The sequence below is a fragment of the Brachycentrus maculatus genome, unplaced genomic scaffold (assembly GCF_059751285.1).
Source record: "Brachycentrus maculatus isolate JH-2025_06_01 unplaced genomic scaffold, ASM5975128v1 h1tg000075l, whole genome shotgun sequence".
Lineage (NCBI taxonomy): Eukaryota > Metazoa > Arthropoda > Insecta > Trichoptera > Brachycentridae > Brachycentrus > Brachycentrus maculatus.
In genome coordinates, this window is record NW_028280829.1 from 368,961 (window position 1) to 389,897 (window position 20,937).

The 20,937-nt window shown below is 30.7% G+C and overlaps 1 protein-coding gene across 1 annotated transcript in view; it reads left to right on the top strand.

Moving 5' to 3' along the window:
* The first annotated feature begins 678 nt into the window (after positions 1–678).
* Positions 679–20,937, top strand: part of LOC148311115 (neural cell adhesion molecule 2-like) — a 480,558-nt gene continuing 460,299 nt past the window's right edge. Inside the window, exons 1-2 of the mRNA XM_088257228.1 lie at positions 679–1,026; positions 16,990–17,353. Coding sequence (XP_088113354.1) covers positions 17,191–17,353 — 163 coding nt within the window. The 5' untranslated portion in view covers positions 679–1,026; positions 16,990–17,190. The remainder of the gene's footprint in view (positions 1,027–16,989; positions 17,354–20,937) is intronic.

Genomic DNA, 20,937 nt, shown 5'->3' on the forward strand with positions numbered 1-20,937 from the left:
AATCGTAGGACTGATCGCATTCGTAATTTTACGCAGAGCCTTATGAACCAATGGGTGCGGATATAAGAAGAAACGGAAAGAATGAGTGAGGAAAAAACGGAAAAACAAATTTATAAGGCTAATGTAGTTGGAAAAATAAGCAGGGGAAGACCGAGAAAAACTTGGCACGATCAATTATGTCAAATACTTGAAAGTGAAATACGGTCAAGTAAGGAGTCGAAATAATTGACGGTTATGTATGAGAAGATGCATGAATATAGAAGAGGCGAAGAATGTTTGCAAATACAGAGTGGTGTGGCATTCTATTCTCTCTGCCTACCCGTTATGGTAGATATTTAGTTAGTTAGTCCAAAATTTAAATAGAATAGTTATCAATCATGGGTAGAATGGTGAATGTAACAAGTGTATATAGTGGTCACTTATACCAGCCTATGATAGATCGTAATGTATTTTTAATAAAGATTAAAGCAGTTAATTTTTAAAATAAACAAAAATATAAATTCTAACACATCTCTGAGCCATATCCTTTAAAATATATATTATACATATTTGGAAAATCTAATATTGGTACGCCCATGGTCAATGCTCGTAGAACTGACCAATACCAATGCGTTATTTAAGTTCAGAACAAAACCACCCCGGCTTAATCAGTTAGCGGACGCACTTCGCGCGTGACGGTCGTGTGTGTTCGCGAAGCCCCAGCGGAAAATCATTTCAATTTACGTAAAAAATCATTGAAATTTGACAATACGTTTTCACATTCGTGCTCGATTCGATTAAGTGTGTAGGATCGAACAGACAATAGGAGTTATAATCGCGATCGTGCATTCAATTTTACGAAAACAAACCAGTGTTTGTAAAAGTTTTCAATTTAATTTTTTCCCCTAGTTTTTTTGTGGTGTATTTTGTATCGAAATTGAAAAAAATATGTTGTGAAATAAAAAAAAATGTTCTGGTGAAATATTCGTTTGAAAAATACACGTGTTTTATGGATACCATTCAACCAGGATACCATAACTGAAAAAGGTAACAATTTTTTTTTAATATGTATTTTATTAATATAATTTTTTTCACGTAATAGGATACATATTAGTATATGTATGTGTAATGATATGTATGTATAACACACATGCGGAAATGCATGTATATGGAAGAGGATAATTATGTTTGAAAATATAGGATGGTGTGGCGGTCTATTCTCTCTGCCTACCCATGCGGAAAGCGTTTTGATGATTAGTTAGTTAATTAGTTACAATAAAATATTTTTTCTCTTTATTTGCGCAATTCTAAGGGCCCAAAGATCTCTTCAATACTTCTGACACCCTGATACCTGAAGCGCTAATTATAGCCTTGTTTTCATGTAATTCACGATCAAGATAACACTCCTTCAATTCTATGCAGTGCCCTATGCACCATTGGGTCGGTAATACATTGATCGTAAATCACGTCATGTCACATTTTGACATCTCAACATAGATGAAGAAGAATATGGAACTTCAGAAATTGATTCGGCAGTCAATTAATGATTGTTTTACTTGGTGAATATCACTTTTGATATCTAGCAAGTAAATTTTTAATTAAAAAAAAGAAAACGGAAGGCTGGGTATGTACAGGGCTTACGACCCAACATCATGTAGGATGGTTTCAGTGATCATTTAAAAAAAAAGTATATATTTTTTAAAGGAATAACTCGCAAAGCGCCCATTTTGGATGTTTGTCTGCAGGTAGGATAGTTAGGAAAAATACATCACAAACACCCAGACCAATTGAAAATAAATATTTCTTGAATTCGCCTCCCATTGGCGGGAATCGAACCCGCGACGCCTGTTTAGCGTACTCAATTTTATATTAATCTAAAAATTCACACGTGGCTTCATGTGTGAGCTCTCGGCAGTATCTATAGCCGATTTTAGTGAACCTTTTATTAACCAGAGATACTTATTTTTAAATGTACGAATTATTTTTACATCCATACTGGGAGACGCCTGAAATCATGATTAGTATTTAGTATTTATTTTATAAATACATTGATTGTCTTTATAAAATAAATAAATGTAATGTCTGCTAGAAAAAATATTATGCAATACATATTTTTATTATTGTCACAAATATTTTTAATTCTTTGAATATTCTTATGCGAGCAAAAGCACGTTGAACTTTTTTTGCATCAATACTTACTGACTAATTGACCATCACGTCGCCCACCGTAGGGGTAAGCAGAGAGGGTAGAACGTCACACCAACCTGTCTTTGCGAATAATACATTGTCCGCCTCTGTAATGTAGTGGTCAGCACGCTCGGCTACCGGGCTCGATTCCCAATGGGGTTGAAAATAAATATTAGTGATTTTTTCAAATAAATATTTATTCAATATTATCCTGGACTGGTACCTGAAGCGGAGAGCTGATCACCTTTCCTTCTTGTGCTAACGATCAAAATAACACTGCGTTTATATGACGCAGTGCCCTATGCACCATCAGGTGCGGATAAGGGTTGAAGAAATTACACATCATGCATTTATTCATGCATTTTCTAATACATTACCGCCGATTATTCCGACTCTGACCGCATTCAAGTATTTGAAATACTTGATCTTGCCAAGTTTTCCTCGGTCTTCCTCTGCTTCTATTTTCAACTATATTCTCCTATTATATTTGATTTCATAATAGAAGAATATAGTTGATTTATGTATTATAAATTACAAAATATGATAATAAGGAGGGCAAAGGAAAAAGGGAGTTTAGGGAAAGAGGTAGAGTGAAAAACTAAGGGAGGAGGTTTTATGGACAGTTAGGATTCTAATGATAGATAGTAATGTCTCAGACGTTTCTTAAAAGTTATTAGAGAAGGTGCATTTTTTTCTAAAAAAAACTAACTAACCATCATGCCGCTTCCCCGCAGGGGTAGGCAGAGAGAATAGAGCGCCACACCACTCTGTCCTTGCAAACATTCTTCGCCTCTTCCACGTTCATGCATCTCCTCACACATACCCGCCGATTGTTACGACTCCTAACCTGACCACTTTACTATTTGGCATACCTGATCGTGCCATGTTTTCCTTGTATAAGATATTTTAAATTTCTTATGACGGTGAAATATTTTATCGAATATTTTTTATTCCTTTGGATATTTGAGAAATTTATATTACGACATAAAATTAAATTTTGTGAAATTAAAAAAATATATGTTTACTATTTTTATTTTATTGAAAATTGCAAAATCATGTTGCAATATTTTTTTAATAGTTTAATGACCTATTCAGGAAGGTAATTATTTCACAACATTTTGGGTGGTAAAATCAGAGTTCACAAATCTGAGTTTTTTCATTTAGGAGTATTTTTTACATGTTGACATTTTAACTTAGATAAAGAAGAATATGGATTTTTTTTTACATTTTTGGCATCTTAACATACATCAACTTACATGAAGAAGGATATGAAAGTCTGTTCATTTACAGGGCTTACGCCCCGTCACAGGCTAGTTAAGTGATAACTTTACTTATCGCTCACTCCTTTCAAGAACGTCATAAATAAAAAAACTTGATTTTTAGGAAAACGTTTTTAAAGTTAAAAAATTTAACACAATGTATTAAAAATAAATATCAAGCCACTTATTGAACTTTTTTCTGTGCAACGGATCTTTTTAGGTAAAACCTGAAGATTTTTTCTCCATTTGAAAAATATTTAATATATTTAAAAACATAATTAAACAATACCTTTTCTTCAAAATGCAAAAACACTTTCTGCCCTGTTGCGGGTAAATATTAAGTTAATGATATGCCTCTTTTGCTGGGATATAGTACATTTTCTGGACATTCCGAAAACATGTACAACTGAAAATTGACAATTTTTGATTTATGACGTTCTTGAAAGGAGTGAGCGATATGTGTAACATTCACCAATTCTACCCATGATTGACAACCACACTGCTAAAAAATTTGGAACTCCTAGATATATTGATGAATTTCGATGCAGTTCATGTGAGTTCACAACAGCCATCTATGTTGAAACGAGGAAAGCTTTTATAAAGTAGAGACTCTTTTTATTTCTATGGAAGATCCGAATCCTAGATTATATTCACATAATTGAGTCACCAGATTGATCGACATAAGAGTTTTTTTGCAACATTTTAAGTGTGTCCAAATACTTGTTCACAAATCTGGATTATCTCCATTTATAGGAGTTATTTTTCATATTATTTTTTGACACCTTAATAATAATATGGAAATAATAAAAGAGTTTCTGCTTAATAAAAAGCTTTTTTTCATCTCACCGATAGATGTCTCAAGTAAGGTTCTAGTGATCCAAGAACAATGTTTCAAAATTGGTTCATATATATAGATCTTCCAAGAATTTGAGTAGTGGGGTTGTCAATAATGGGTAGAATTGGTAAATTTTACACGTGTGTAAAGTGATCACTTAAACCAGCCTATGACGGTCGTCAGCCCCGTAAATGCCTAGACTTCCATATTCTTCTTCATCTTTGATGAGAAAAAAAAATATTTCTTTAGTTATCTTATATTACATTCAATACAAACTATTATTTACACTTAATTTATCATATATATTTATTACATATTCTTACAGTAAATATAAAAAATAAATCTTTTCATTTTTCATACATTCAGGCGTCTCATCATACATTTTTAAACCCTTATACATGAATCAATTTTGCGATTCTGTTTTTTTTTTTCAAAAATGGCAGTCTTACTTTATCCTTATTTCTAGTACTATGTTCATGAATAATTTTTTTTAAAAACTATTTTACGTTAAGAATATTGGGGTAATTTATCATCAAAAATTTATTTATAAAGAAAAGCGTATTAAATATAAGTATGTAAGTGTCTTTTTTAATGGTAATCAGTTTCATAATTTTGAGTAGTGTGGTTGTCAATCATGGATAGAATTAACGAATGTTACACGTGTGTAAAGTGATCACTTAACCAGCCTATGGCAGGTCGTAAGCCTTCCAAATGCCCTGACTTCCATATTCTTCTTCATCTGTGTTGAGATGTCAAAAATGTAAAAAAAAACTAGGACGTATTAAAAATATGGTCATATTTTTCAGCTTATTCTTTCTCTGTGCCTTGCTTTATGAAAATGAATTTTGACGAAAATATTTTTACGTGTTTGACGATTTTTCATTTTAAACGTTTTAGACCGTAATTTAACGGAGGTCATTAGTAAAAAGTGAAATATTCGGCAAAATGTCATCGGAATCTCTTCCCTAAATGATCATTCATTAATTATTAAATATAAAAAAACATTCGTGGATCTTTCGACAAATCAAGCCACAACAAAAAAACTAATAACAAGAACTTTTAACATACTCATTTAAGCTAAATATAAATTATAAACTAACTAACTAACCATCACGCCGCTTCTCCGCAGGGGTAGGTAGAGAGAATCGAATGCCTCACCACTCTGTCTTTGCAAATATTCTTCGCCTCTTCTACACTCATGCATATCCTCATAAATACTCGACGATTATTACGAATCCCAACCCGGCCGCTTTCAAGTAGGTATTTGACATACATGATTGTGCCTGTACATGAAGTTTTCCTCGGTCTACCTGTGCTTCTTTTTCCAACTGCAAACATATATATGTATATATATATTTTTATATATATATATATATATATATATATATATATATATATATATATATATATATATATATATATATATATATATATATATATATATATATATATATATATATATATATATATATATATATATATATATATATATATATATATATATATATATATATATATATATATATATATATATATATTCTCAAAAACTGTTTACTTTTGGTTTCTTCGACCCCATACCGTAACAAAGGTCTAATTCAACTTCACTCACTAATTAATTTCCACCCCTAGACCTCTCCGAGTTCAAAAGATCATGTTTTCTTTATTAAGTTGAACGACTAATTCCCCCCAGGCGGAAGAAAAAACATAAAACATCCTCTTTCTTTTCAATTTCTTCAATTTCTTATCAAATTGTTTCGGCCCTGTTTTGCATATTAAGTTAGAATTTAAAAAAAATGCCTTCCTTACGTGATTTTCAAAAATTATCAAAATTAACTGTAAATTTAAATACAGTAAAACCCCCTATAACGTTGAGATAGGTACCGCATTATCACAGGAAATGTCATAAATGGTTAAATTATTAAATTGTGTTATTATCAATATTATTAATATTTAAAGCATTTACTTTGTGGTAAGTAATTTTTTTAATGTTAATAATATTAGTATAAAACCACTCACTGAGATTTTTATGTCTACCGGTTTCGAGACGTACCCGTCCCTTCGTCAGGACAATCACTACCACAGCATGCAAACAATACCACCCTTCACCACCATAGCACCATTTACACACTTAAAACTACACAAAATGCTTAACACATGCGATTAAAATAAAAGTATTAAATTGTATATTTACATTTTGACCAGCGGAAAAGGCTAAAATGAGTCATTTAAAATTAAAATAAAATTTAAAAATATTTACTTCCTACAACGTTCTCATTGTTAAACGCAGTTGGTTTATATTATATTTTATTAAACATATTATCCGCCTCCATAGTGTAATGGTCAGCACGCTCTGCTACCGTTCTGGAGGTCCCGGGTTCGATTCCCAGGGGCGGTCAAAAAATATAAGTGATTTTTTCACTCTAATTTTTATTGAATTCTACCATGGAGTGGTACCTGAAGCGGAGGGCTGATCACCTTTCCTTCATGTGTTAACGATCAAGATAATACTGCGTGGATATGATGCAGTGCTCTATGCACCATTGGGGTGCGGATAAGGGGTTGGAGAAGTTAGAACTGATGATGAATCATGAGAAGGATGGTGACCGTTGTACACTGTACAAAGCGATCACTCAAAACAACCGATCGTAATTATAATTTAAAAAAAATCTTTCACAGCTAATTTTCACCCATTTTCTTTATATTCACATTTTTAAATTAAACCATCTGAGCTCTTGAAAATTTCTTGGTATTTCCGACAAAATAAATATTTTGATAAAAACATGCCCCGAAATACGTTTTGCTTGTGTATGTACATATCTTGCGGAAAATCAACATTGCTAAGGAATCCACGTATTAAAATATATCTTCAACTGAGAACGTGTGTTTCTGCAAAAAGCACATATGCATATGTTATTTCATACAGAGTGTTCTTTAATTTTTACAATATTAAAAAAAAAAAACAATTGAATTTTGTTCTACAATATTTTGAATGTGTCCAAATACTTGTTCACAAATCTGGATTCGGACCTCACATATAAATTAAAAGAGTCTCTGCTTAAAAATTGCTTTCCTCTTTACACCATAGATGGCTTTTGTGAACTCGCGCGTACTATGTAAATGTAAAATAAATGAATAAAAAATGTGGTTAATCAAGTAACAGTGGTGTCGAGAAACACGCTGTCCACCATGACCAATAATTACTTTAATCCTTTTACGTTCAACAGATGGTGCTGCCATTGCAGAAAACAATATATTTTTCACAAAATATTATATCTACCTGTCACATGATCAGAGCACTCGATTTATAGAATGAAAAGGTTTAAGATTTTGAACAAACGAAGAAATACATTTTTATTTATATAAATAAATAAACACACGCTCGTATTCGAATGCAACGTTTTGTCAAAATATCAAACCAATCAGTGTATAACTTGAGGAGATTTAAAATTTTGAACAAACGAAAAATAACATTTGAATTTCTTGTAAGTATGGATTATTATGTAATGTTATACTCATAGCAAAAAAGTGTCATTACAATTCTTAAAATCTATTACGACACGTGTGTCGATGCATTCAGGATCGTTACCAAGATAACACTGTGTTTGATGATGATGCTAATGCATCGAAACACGTCTCACAGTATATTTCAAGAAATAATAGTGTATAGCAATTAATATTTAAATTAAATCACTACTCTGTCGCTTTTTGTCATAATTTAACTAGCAGAATCGTTTAAAACATTTTTTCTCAATAAAATTGTAAAAATAATTAAAGAAAACACTTCGTTTTTTACCACTTGAGTTTAATTATAGACTACATGTTTCAGAAGCTAAACTTCCATCATTCAGGTCTGTATAATAACTAAAATATAAAATATAAAATTGTTCTATAAATAAGGATAGGGGGAAAGTAAGGGGAAGGGGTTAGTCAAGGAACGGAGTTTGAAAACAAAGGAAAAATTGAAAGCAATGGCGAAGAATTTTGAAACAATATATTATTTAATAAATTATTATTAGAATTCAGGTTTTTTTGTATTTCTAAATTTTCAAGATAATTCATAATTTGGCCTTTATATGGAACAAGGTGTAATAATTTTAATTTATGGGAGTGAAATGAGTGATTAGTATCTATTATATGATTTGCAAATTCCGAAAAATAAAAAAAATAAAATAAAAATAAAAAAACGAAGTGTTTTCTTTAATTATTGTAACATGTCTTACCACAAAGTTAATGCCGAAACAATAAATAAAAATTGTAAAAATGTTGACTTTGACTAAAATTGGTATAGTTCAGTGGTTGCCAATTAATTTTTTCTCAGTACCACTTCGAGAAAAACCTAATATTACCGGACGCCTTTTTGCAGGAATCGATATTATAAAAAAATTAACAGCCTTTAAGAAAACATTTATCAATGTATATATAATTCATTAATTGTTGACATCGCAACATAGATGAAGATGGATATGGTAGTCTTGATATTTACAGGGCTTACAACCCGTCATAAGCTAGTACATATAAGTTATCACTACACACCTGTAACATTCACCATTCCATTCAAGATTGACGACCACACAACTCATTTTCAAAACATATTTTTTTATTGAAATTATTTTTGTTTACCAAATACATATTTCATATATGCAAAATATTTGGTAAATATAAAAAATATTTAAAATATAATGCTTCTACCTCTCTAATAAAGTAGATACTTTTGTTTTGAGAGGAAACTCGTTTTACAATTATATTTTTTTATAGTAAACTAAACTAATTAAATGAATAAATATTAAGGAAATTAAAACATATATTATATGTTTATCTCCTTCCTGCAAAATCTATTTTTTATACTATACCCTTTTTTATCTCGTAATGTAAAAACATTAAAAAATAGTTATTATAACATAAATGTGGAATTATTTAATTGGCTTTATTTTTATTAATGTAACTATTTTTATTATATACTTTTTTAAATGTAAAACTGTACAATTCCCGAGCAAATAAAAAAAAAAGAAAGTATATATATATATATATATATATATATATATATATATATATATATATATATATATATATATATATATATATATATATATATATATATATATATTATATAGAATATTAAATATTAATTGGACAAATGATATTGAAAATGACCGGGATAGTATTAGTGATAAGTGTCGCTCTATTTTAGATATGTCTTTATTAACGGGTATGAATCAGCTTAATCATGTATGTTGTTCTAATAACCGCTTATTGGATCTTGTATTTTCTAGTGATCTACAAACTAAAGTGAATCCGTCGCATGACTTGCTACTCCCAATGGACTCATATCATCCACCCATCGATATATTAGTGAATACCTTTGTGGTGAGACCAGTTTCTTCACCAATACGCTCAATGAATTTCTTAAAAGCCGACTACCAGAGGATGTCTGATAGTTTATTCTCAACAGATTGGTCATTTCTCGATAGTAATGATGACATTAACACACATATTGAACAATTTTACTCCATAATTTATAAAGTAGTTGAACAAAATGTACCAGTAGTAAACTATAAAACAAATATTTATCCCAAATGGTTCACCAAAGAATTAATTAACATTATAACTGAAAAAAAGATTGCTTATTTAATTTTTAAAAGAACGAATAGCGTAAATCATTATAGTATATTCTCAAAATTAAGGGCACAATGCAAGTCTCTGTCATTAGTACGCTACTCGAATTATATACATACCGTTGAAAACTCAGTCAAAGACAATGTAAAAGCACTCTGGAAATTCACTAATTCAGTACGTAATGATGACTGTGGTTATCCCAACACTATGTACTTGAACGGTAGATCCAGTGACAATCTGGAAATAATAGTTAATCATTTTCAGAATTATTCGGTAGTGTGTACGACTCTACAGCACACGCTTATACACGATCTACTGATATTCTAGATTATTTTAATTTACATACATGCTGTATACACCCTGACAGTATCAAAAGGAAAATTTTAAAACTTGATTGTAAGAAGTCCCCTGGTCCAGACAATATTCCTAATATTTTCTTAGTTAAATGTATGGAATCACTAATTGTTCCCTTATGTAAATTGTTTAATAATTCTTTGTCAACAGGTTGTTTTCCTAAATATTGGAAAAAATCTTATCTTACACCTATCTTTAAAAAGGGAGATAGAGGCAATGTGTTAAATTATCGTCCTATTTCCATTCTTTCTGCATTACCTAAACTTTTCGAGTCTCTTGTGCTAGATGCCATTCAACCTGAAGTATCTAAAGTAATATCAACTACACAACATGGATTTACTCAGGGTAGATCTACAGTTTCTAACCTTTTAATATACCAAAACTATATAATTGAAGGTATAGCTGGAGGGCATCAAATTGACTCTATCTACACTGATTTTAGCAAAGCCTTCGACCGAGTCTCTCATCATATCCTTCTCGAGAAGCTAAAAGCGATGGGAATAACAGGTAGTTTTATAAACTGGATCGACAGCTATTTGTGTGACAGAGTCTTGTGCGTGAAGATTAAAGGCATTGAATCTTCACCTTTTGTTGCTAAGAGTGGTGTCCCACAAGGATCTCACCTTGGCCCTATTTTATTTCTTTTATTTGTAAATGATATTTCTAGTATATTTCACGATGTCCAAACACTTTTATTCGCTGATGATCTCAAGATTTACAGACTTATCAAAACTCCTGATGATAACTTTATTCTTCAAAAAAATCTTGATAAACTTCAATTGTGGTGCTCTAGGAATGCACTTTATCTAAATCTTGAAAAGTGCCATATCATGCGATTCTTTAGAATAAAAAAACCATTCATTTTTCAATATAGTATCAACGGGACTGGCTTATCAAGTGTCCAGAGGATAAAAGATTTGGGAGTCATCTTTGATGATAAATTGTCATTTGCAGCGCATATCAGTGAAATGGTAAACAAAGCATCTAAAACTCTCGGTTTTGTGATTAGAGCAACAAGGGATTTTAAATCTATTGATGCTTTGAAGTCCTTGTATGTTGCCCTAATCAGAAGTCAGTTGGAATACGGCTCCACAGTCTGGTCTCCTCATTATGCTATACACGCTGACAGCATAGAGAGAGTGCAACACAAGTTCCTTAGATATATTAATTTTAAACTAAATATACCCATTGTTGAGTTAGATTATAATTGCATAATGAAGCGGCTTAAATTGATAAATCTAAGTGATAGAAGGGAAATCACTGATCTGGTTCTGTTATATAAAATTATTAACAATTTTTTGGACAGCCCTGATCTCCTAAACCAAATAAAGCTTAGCGTGCGCCAAAGAGGTACTAGGCAAAAATCTGTATTCGCAGTATTTGTACATAATGCAAACTATGCCATGTTCTCTCCGATTCCGCGGCTTCACATGTTAGCCAATGCTTTTGAAAGTATAGATTTATTCAATATATTGTTATCCTCCTTGAAATCTGTACTTTCTCAGCATTTCTTCTCCATGTTATAATGGATAAATTTAAACGTGTTGTTTCACTCTCTCTTACTGCTCGCCGATAGTGTTTGTAGGAGACGTTTATTTACTAGTGCTTACTACTTGTTATTTTATTTTTTAATTATGATTTTATGTTATAAGACTATTTGTTACAAGATTTTTTGTTTCTCTATTAGTGTATTCATTAGTGTATTTTAATTTTTTTTTGTATTAGATACTGTATATATGTATTATATGTATTACTTTAAAGGCTTTAGCCGTTCAATAAATAAATAAATAAATAAATAAATAAATAAATAAAAATAAATAAATATATATATATATATATATATATATATATATATATATATATATATATATATATATATATATATATATATATATATATATATATATATATATATATATATATATATATATATATATATATATATATATATATATATATATATATATATATATATATATATATATATATATATATATATATATATATATATATATATATATATATATATATATATATATATATATATATATATATATATATATATATATATATATATATATATATATATATATATATATATATATTTATATATAATTTGACCATTTTTTTAGTGGAGTGAGCGATGTGTATCTATTAGTAATAAAATTATCTTAGCCAAGAGATTGCCGATTGTACCCCTGTGGTTACGCATACCACTGGTTTAGAATCACTGGTCCAGTTTAAATGTTTGCCATCAATTTGAAATTACCTGTAAAATCTATTTCACTTTTCGTGTTGATTTGTTTACAGTGTAAGGTAAATTTTCCCACATATTTAGACGATGTGGAATGAAGCAAACAATGTACGTGTACGTTATCGAAAAAACACGTGGTTTTTGTAATATCTTTTAAGTAAAACAAATATTTTCACTTGACGCCATGACATTGTCAATGTTTGACTAGGATCTAATAGGGAAATTGATTATATGACACTGTACCTTTCATATATTGCAGATCTTCAAGGTAAACGTTAAACGTGTATTTTTCCACGTATGTTTTATAAACAACATGTTTAATGTGTCTAAATTCGGACACATTCAAAATGTTGTACATAAATTATCTGGTCAAATTATAAGCTCAAATAATTAAAATAATAATAATAAAACCCTTATCCGCTCCCCAATGGTGCATAGGGCACTGCATTATATAAACACAGTGTTATTTTGATCGTCAACACACTAAGAAAAGGTGATCAGCCCTCCGCTTCAGGTACCAGTCCAGGGTAGTATTGAATAAATATTAGAGTGAAAAAATCACTTATATTTATTTTACCCCCCCTGGGAATCGAACCCGGGACCTCCAGAACGGTAGCCAAGCGTGCTGACCATTACACTACGGAGGCGGACAGGAATAATTAAAATGAAAATGATATTTTCTGGCGTTTCTCATATGTGTGTGATTATAATCCAGGATTCGGACCTCACATACTAATACAACAGTTTCTGCTCAATAAAAAGCTTCTTTTCATCTCACCAATAAAAGTCTGTAGTGAAGTTCTAGTAATTCAAGAACAATGTTTCAAAATTGGTTCATATATATAGAACTTTCAAGAATTTCAGTAGTGTGATCGTCAATAATGTGTAGAATTGGTGAATGGTACACGTGTGTAAAGTGATCACTTGAACCAGCCTATGACGGTCGTCAGCCCCGTAAATGCCCAGTCAAAAAATAATATGAAAATAACTCCTGTAATTGGAGATAATCCAGATTTTGTGAACAAGTGTTTGGACACACAAAATTTTGGTAATTTACCCGCTACAGGGCAGAACGTTTTGTTTTTGCATTTTGAAGAAAAGTTATTGTTTAGTTATTTTTTTTAAATATCCTAAATATTTTTCAAATGGAGAAAAAGCATTTAGGTTTTACCTAAAAAGATCTGTTGCACATTAAAAAGTTCAATAAGTGGCTTGATATTTATTTTTAATAAATTGTAATGACTAATGACCATGAGTTCTCGTCAGAATCTATGGTTGATTTAAGATAGCTTTTTAAGTAGATTTAACAGTGATCTTTTAAATGTACGTAAGACTTAAATTACTACGATATTGTATATTTTTCTTCATTTACATTAAGAAGTAAAAAGAGGACACACATTTACTTGTTCCTTAATTCTTAATTTCAGAGTTGGGTCCTTGGGACGTTGAAGGTTAAAGAGGGGGTAGGAGAGTATTATTATTATTATTTATTTAATTTATTTTAATTTTATTTTATTTATTTAAAATACAATAGATAGTCGAAATTTCAGATCAATTCATTTAAGGGTGGAAACTGACCGGAGCCATTTGGTTGTAACGTAACACGTTACGATGCGAGCATTCGTATAGTCAGTACAGCGAACCGAGCGCTCCATCCATAGTTTCGGATGCTGGCTGATGCTCGCCGCGAGCGATGTTACGACGTTATGTTACGACGAAATGCTCCGGTCAGTCTCCACCTTAAGGGTCAAATTCGATTATTTTTTACAATGGGTCGATACCCAAAGGTCAATTTTATAAACAAAAAATAGCATTGATCAACGTTAGTTACCCCTTTTGTGATTAGTACGCCGGCACGGCAGATGTAATTGGAATACATAAATACATATGTATTTAGGAGCGCGATTATTCCCCCAGATAGTGATCATGTTTGCGTCCTTAGCACAATATGTAGTATCTGAAGGTCGTATCTACTGAATGGGATCGACCCCGAGAAAAGGGCTTGCTCTAACAATACTAAGCTTTTGCTATTATCACCAAATGCATTTTAAAAAGGAAAAATCCACAAAAGCTCTATTTAAGAGGATGAGATATCAAAAATGACTTTAAAAAACTGTGTAAAAGTGTATAAACGTATTTGGACACACTAAAAATGTTATGGGTTTTCAAAAAATCGCGGTTTTTTGCTTTATTTTATACCTACACGTGTTAATAGTCGGGTTGTGGTCTCGTGGTTAGTGTCGCAAAGTCTAAAATCAGAGTTTCTCGGTTCGAACCCACTCGAACCACAATTTTATCCCTATTTCTAATAATGAGCCGCTTAGGCTCACAAAGTATGAAATATTTTAATATTTGTGTAAATAATAAAAACACAAATACATATCGCTCACTCCTTTCAAGAACGTCATAAATAAAAAAAGTTGATTATTCAGGAGAACGTTTTTAAAGTTTAAAAATACAATATAATAAAATGTATTTAAAATATATATCAAGCCACGTATTGAACTTTTTACTGTGCAACAGATCTTTTTAGGTAAAACTTGAAGGTGTTTTCTCCATTTGAAAAATATTTATTATACTTAAAAAAATAATTAAACAATACCTTTTCTTAAAAATGCAAAAACAACACTTTCTGCCCTGTAGCGGGTAAACATTATGTTAAAAATATGCCTCTTTTGCTGGGATATAGTACATAGTGCACAACTGAAAATAGTCGATTTTTGATTTATGACGTTCTCGAAAGGAGTGAGCGATATTTCTCTTTTCCTTTTTTAAATTTAAATAAGCCAGTCGAGCCCTTTTCTCGTGGAGGTCCTCGCGCGAAATCTTTCGGACAGGGAAGGATACAGAGTACGATATTATGATTTAGTACATGGCCGTATAAATTCTGTTTATTTTCCCCGGGGGTCGATTGTGGATCCGTCCTTGGATGCTTACGTCAACAAGCTCGATACACAAACACCGTCCTTCGGAGAGAATCCCTAATGCCTGGCTGTTGTGGTCCAGCCTTGACTTTCCCAAAATTATTCCGGCCTACCTAACGGATTTTCCAGCCTTATATTTGTATATAGGTATAAACATACAACATTTTGAATGTGTCTAAATACTTGTTCACAAAATCTGGATTATCTCCAATTACAGGAGTTATTCTCACATTATTTTTTGACATCTTATCAAAGATGAAGAAGAATATGGAAGTCTGGGCATTTACGGGGCCTATGACGGTCGTCAGCCCCGTAAATGCCCAGACTTTCATATTCTTCTTCATCTTTGATAAGATGTCAAAAAATAATGTGAAAATGAGATGTCAAAAAATAATATGTATACACATATATTTATATATCGTAGTCATACAGGAGACGGTCACCAAGTGCATTTTTTACAAAAAGGTGATTTGATATCTTACTAGCTTAATATTACCCTGAAAAAAATCTCAAAGGATTAAAAACTTGGAAGTATGATATAATACATTGACTTGTTAAAAATGACTAAAAGCTTTTTTGTTTTTTTTTTAAAATTTCATTAACGTTTTTTCAGTCGGTCACATTCTCCTGTATGACTACGTTATACACACACTTGCACATACGATATACATTTATGTATACATATAAATATATATATATATATATATATATATATATATATATATATATATATATATATATATATATATATATATATATATATATATATATATATATATATAATATATATATATATATATATATATATAAATATATATATATATATAAATATATATATATATATATATATATATATATATATATATATATATATATATATATATATATATATATATATATATATATATATATATATATATATATATATATATATATATATATATATATATATATATGTATATACTATAACATCCCGGAAGCGGATAATACACAAACAATAAAAAAAAATTAACACTTGTATATTACCACTTAATAAGTTTTATTTCATTACACACGACTAGTTTCGAAAACTACAGATGTTTTCATCTACAGGTGAAAAGTAAAACTAATGTAATGAAATACAACTTAAGTGGTATTATACAGTGTTTAATTTTAAAAAATCAACACGTCATTCCACAAAGTTAATGCCGAATCAATAAATAATATAATCTCATACCTACGCATACATAAAAATGCATTTTAAATATTAAAGTGAGAGGGGTTGTGATTATATACAAGTTATGAAATGACAAAGGGCGTTTGTGCACGACACGGAATTTTACCGTCCGGCACTTCAGCTAGCGTAATAAAACGGATGATTGGCTGGGATTGGATAATGTTTTGTCTTTTTTTCTTCGGATCGGTGCTCTCGATTGGTGCGTGAACACGTTGCGCGTAAATTCGATCACGCTTAACTGCCATATTCGCTTTTATTTAAAAAAAAAAACGGATTGCCGGACGGTAAATTTCCGTGCAGTGCTCATTTTTTTTACAATTGATGAATATTTTCATTAGATTATCAATAACGTATGATTTTTTTTTCAGAGTCCAACTGAGAGGCCAAAACATAACGGAAACCATAATTAGGAAGTTTATAATAATAAATTAGTACTTAAGTGTTTTAAATCATAGTGACGTGAATAGATTAATCATTCATAAATCAATAAGTGCCAGTGCTTCGGATATGTGAATGTAGATGGCAGTAATCTAAATTTTCAGCAGTATAAACACCGATCCGGCGCTGAAATGGCGCCAAATAATGGCGTTTTGGCGCGGTTTCCGGTGTTTTCGCGCGCTTTTCTTGCTCTGTTCTGTGCCGCGTCCCTATTGGCTGATGCCAGCGGATTCGCCGCCGGAAACGAGCGTAATCACCAGTCGCAGTCGCAGGAAATACTGCTGGCAGAATCAGGTAAGACATTTTTTTGATAAATATCCAACGTGATTTTGTATATTGTCTTTGAATTATTTGGTTTCCGGGGGTAGTTTCGCAAATGCGGGGATGATAATTGATTATTTATACAGAACAGCCCTTTTAACAGCCTACGCCCACGATTTTAAGGTATTTGTTTTTATTATACAGGTTTTCCATTATCAGATGATTTATTTTACAAGTTTTTTTAAAAATTAAAAACTTGTAATAAACCACTTAATGAGTTTTATTTCATTAAACACGACTAGTTTCGAAATCTAACAGATGTTTTCATCTACAGGTGAAAATTAAAACTAATTTATACAGTTTTAATTTTCACCTGTAGATGAAAACATCCGTTAGTTTTCGAAAGTTGTCGTCTTTAATAAAATAAAACTTTTTATGTGGTTTATTACAAGTGTGTAATTTAAAAAAAAACAACATGTATTCCACAAAATGAATGCCGAATCAATAAATAATACAAGTTTTTATTTAACTTTCAATTAATCGGTGGGCATGTATGACTAGGTGTATGGATTTGAAGGAAGGGGAGTGTATGTGAAGCGAGAGTGTTATATTACTATACCACAAAGTTAATAATGCTTTCAATATACAAAACAAAATATTACGTTTGTACATATGTATATATATGTATATATATGTATATATATATATATATATATATATATATATATATATATATATATATATATACATATATAAATATATATATATATATATATATATATATATATATATATATATATATATATATATATATATATATATATATATATATATATATACATATATATATACATATATATATATATATATATATATATATATATATATACTATATATATATATATATATATATATATATATATATATATATATATATATATATATATATATATATATATATATATATATATATATATATATATATATATATATATATATATATATAAATATACATATATATATATATATATATATATATGTATATATATATATTTATATATATATATATATATATATATATATATATATATATATATATATATATATATATATATATATATATATATATATATATATATATATATATATATATATACATAAGAAAACCCGTCAAAAACATTTTTTTATACACCAATTAGGCCGCTGACAGAAAGGTCCTCATTATATTTCTTACATACCCTTACCGATTCCTGATTCCCTGGTATAAGAAATACGATTTCTCCCGTAACGGGGAGGTGACACTAATCCGTAGTTTAACGGCGACCCAATTTGTGTTCGGGCCATCATTATCTCCGGTTCAGGGTTCTATTCCCCGCTCGGCCCTCGCTAACCGGTGACTGGAATTAACGCATCACATTCTAATTTGGATTCCACTAAGCGGCCGTTGCGAGATTGTCACAAATTGGATAAACACGATCATGGTCAGGTTACCGGGCTTTATCTAGCTAAGTAGGTGTTAATACCTTCTGAAACTGAGTCAAAATTTTGATGACGTATTCGACGATGTATAGTCAGTCAACAGACGATATGGGTGATCGAATAAATAACCGAATTAAATCGGTTATGAAAAGTGTGTGTTAAGTGATCATTAAACCACCCTACTACATATCGTAAGCCCTATAAACACCCAGACGTCCATATTTTTCAATGCTAAGATGTAAAAATAAAAATAAAAATCTCTCGCACATCGTTTTGCCGCACATTCGTCTGAGAGATCGCATTTTTACTAATGCATTGTGTCTACGCTCATCCTTCTTTTACCAACTTCACGTCTTAATTCCTATATATTGACCCTTTGAGATTTAACGCCAACTAAATAAAAAGTGTCGGGTTGTGGTCCCGTGGTTAGTGCCGCGGACTCTTACGTCAGAGTTTCTCGGTTCGAACCAGTTCGCGAGTGTTTTTGCCTAGAATTTTCACTCATGAATAACATGAAATTATAGTAACTTTAAACATATAGAGTAAATCCACTCACAAGTAGGCATAGGCTATGAAACTTAAAAGTTGAAGCCTGAGTAGGGTCATGATAAGCGGTGTTGCATAAGCCGTAGCTAGATATCCGAGTCACTTGGACGTTAATTTAAGTAATTTAAGTAATTAAAAAAAAAATCGAACCTACTCTACCACAATTTGATACCTATTTCTAATAATGAGCTGCTTAGGCTCACAGCAATAGTATGAAATTGAAGTATTTTTGTAAATAATAAACACACAAATACTTTTCTTTTTTATTAGAAAAAATAATATGTTCTGTAAATACCTCAGACTTCTATATTCTTCTTCGTATGTATTGGGATATCGAAAAGTTATTTTTTATGACTTAGGACCGTTCCGCATTCAAGTGACGACACGTAAAGTAAAATTGACTGTTTATAACATAGGACAGTTCTGCAATTGTGTGACGACACGTTATTGGTCACAAAGTAACGGCTTCACTCGAAAATGTCACAGCGGATGATAAATCGAGAGCGGCGCAAGAAAAATGTCACCGTTTAACGCAGGAAATGGATTGAAAGGTTTGACTCCAGTTTCCGGTTCCGTCCACATTAAGTGCACATCCTTCGTGAAAGGCTTCGGGAAAGAGGGCTGCATTAGGGAAGGCTCGATCCGCTTCCGGGGCGAGTCAAAAGGCAGGAAATACCTCCATATTTCACCCTTTCAGGCTCTATGGCTCCTCGTTAATGCGACCCGCAAATGAAATACTGAAAATCGAACCTTTGGGGAATTAATAACGTTATTTATTTCCGTTTTAATTAATTTGATCGGGAAATTTCCTGGGGCAATATTGTCTCTCTCCGTTTATATAGGATACTTTTTTAATGTTATTTTCTTACGAAATCAATGATTAAATGTCAATATGTTATTTTAGATGGGAGTCACGTTTATTATTTACCTTTATTATTTACAATATTTTGAGTGTGTCCAAATACTTGTTCACAAATCTGGATTATCTCCAATTTCATCTTTTCAGGATCTATGGCTCCTCGTTAATACGACCCGCAAATGAAATACTGAAAATCGAACCTTTGGGGAATTAATAACGTTATTTATTTCCGTTTTAATTAATTTGATGGGAAATTTCCTGGGGTAATATTTTCTTTCCCGTTTATACAGGATATTTAAAAAATTGTTATTTTCTTACGAAATCATTTGATTGAATGTCAATTTAATTTTTTCATGAGAGTTGCGCTTATTATTTACAACATTTTGAGTGTGTCCAAATATTCGTTGACAAATCTGGATTATCTCCAATTATAGGAGTTATTTTAAATTTTTTAGTGAAATTCTAGTGATTCAACATGCACTATGTTTCGAAATCAAACCATTTATATAGAAGTTCAAGAATTTCAGTAGTGTGGTTGTCAATCATGGGTGGAATTGATGAATGTTACACGTATGTAAAGTAATCAATTAAACCAGCTTATGACGGTCGTAAGCCCTGTAAATGCCCAGACTTCCTTCTTCTTCATCAATGCTGAGATATTTAATAAAAATTAAATGTCAATATGTTCTTTTTGGATGGGAGTTGTTTTTATTATTTACCTTTTTTATATTTT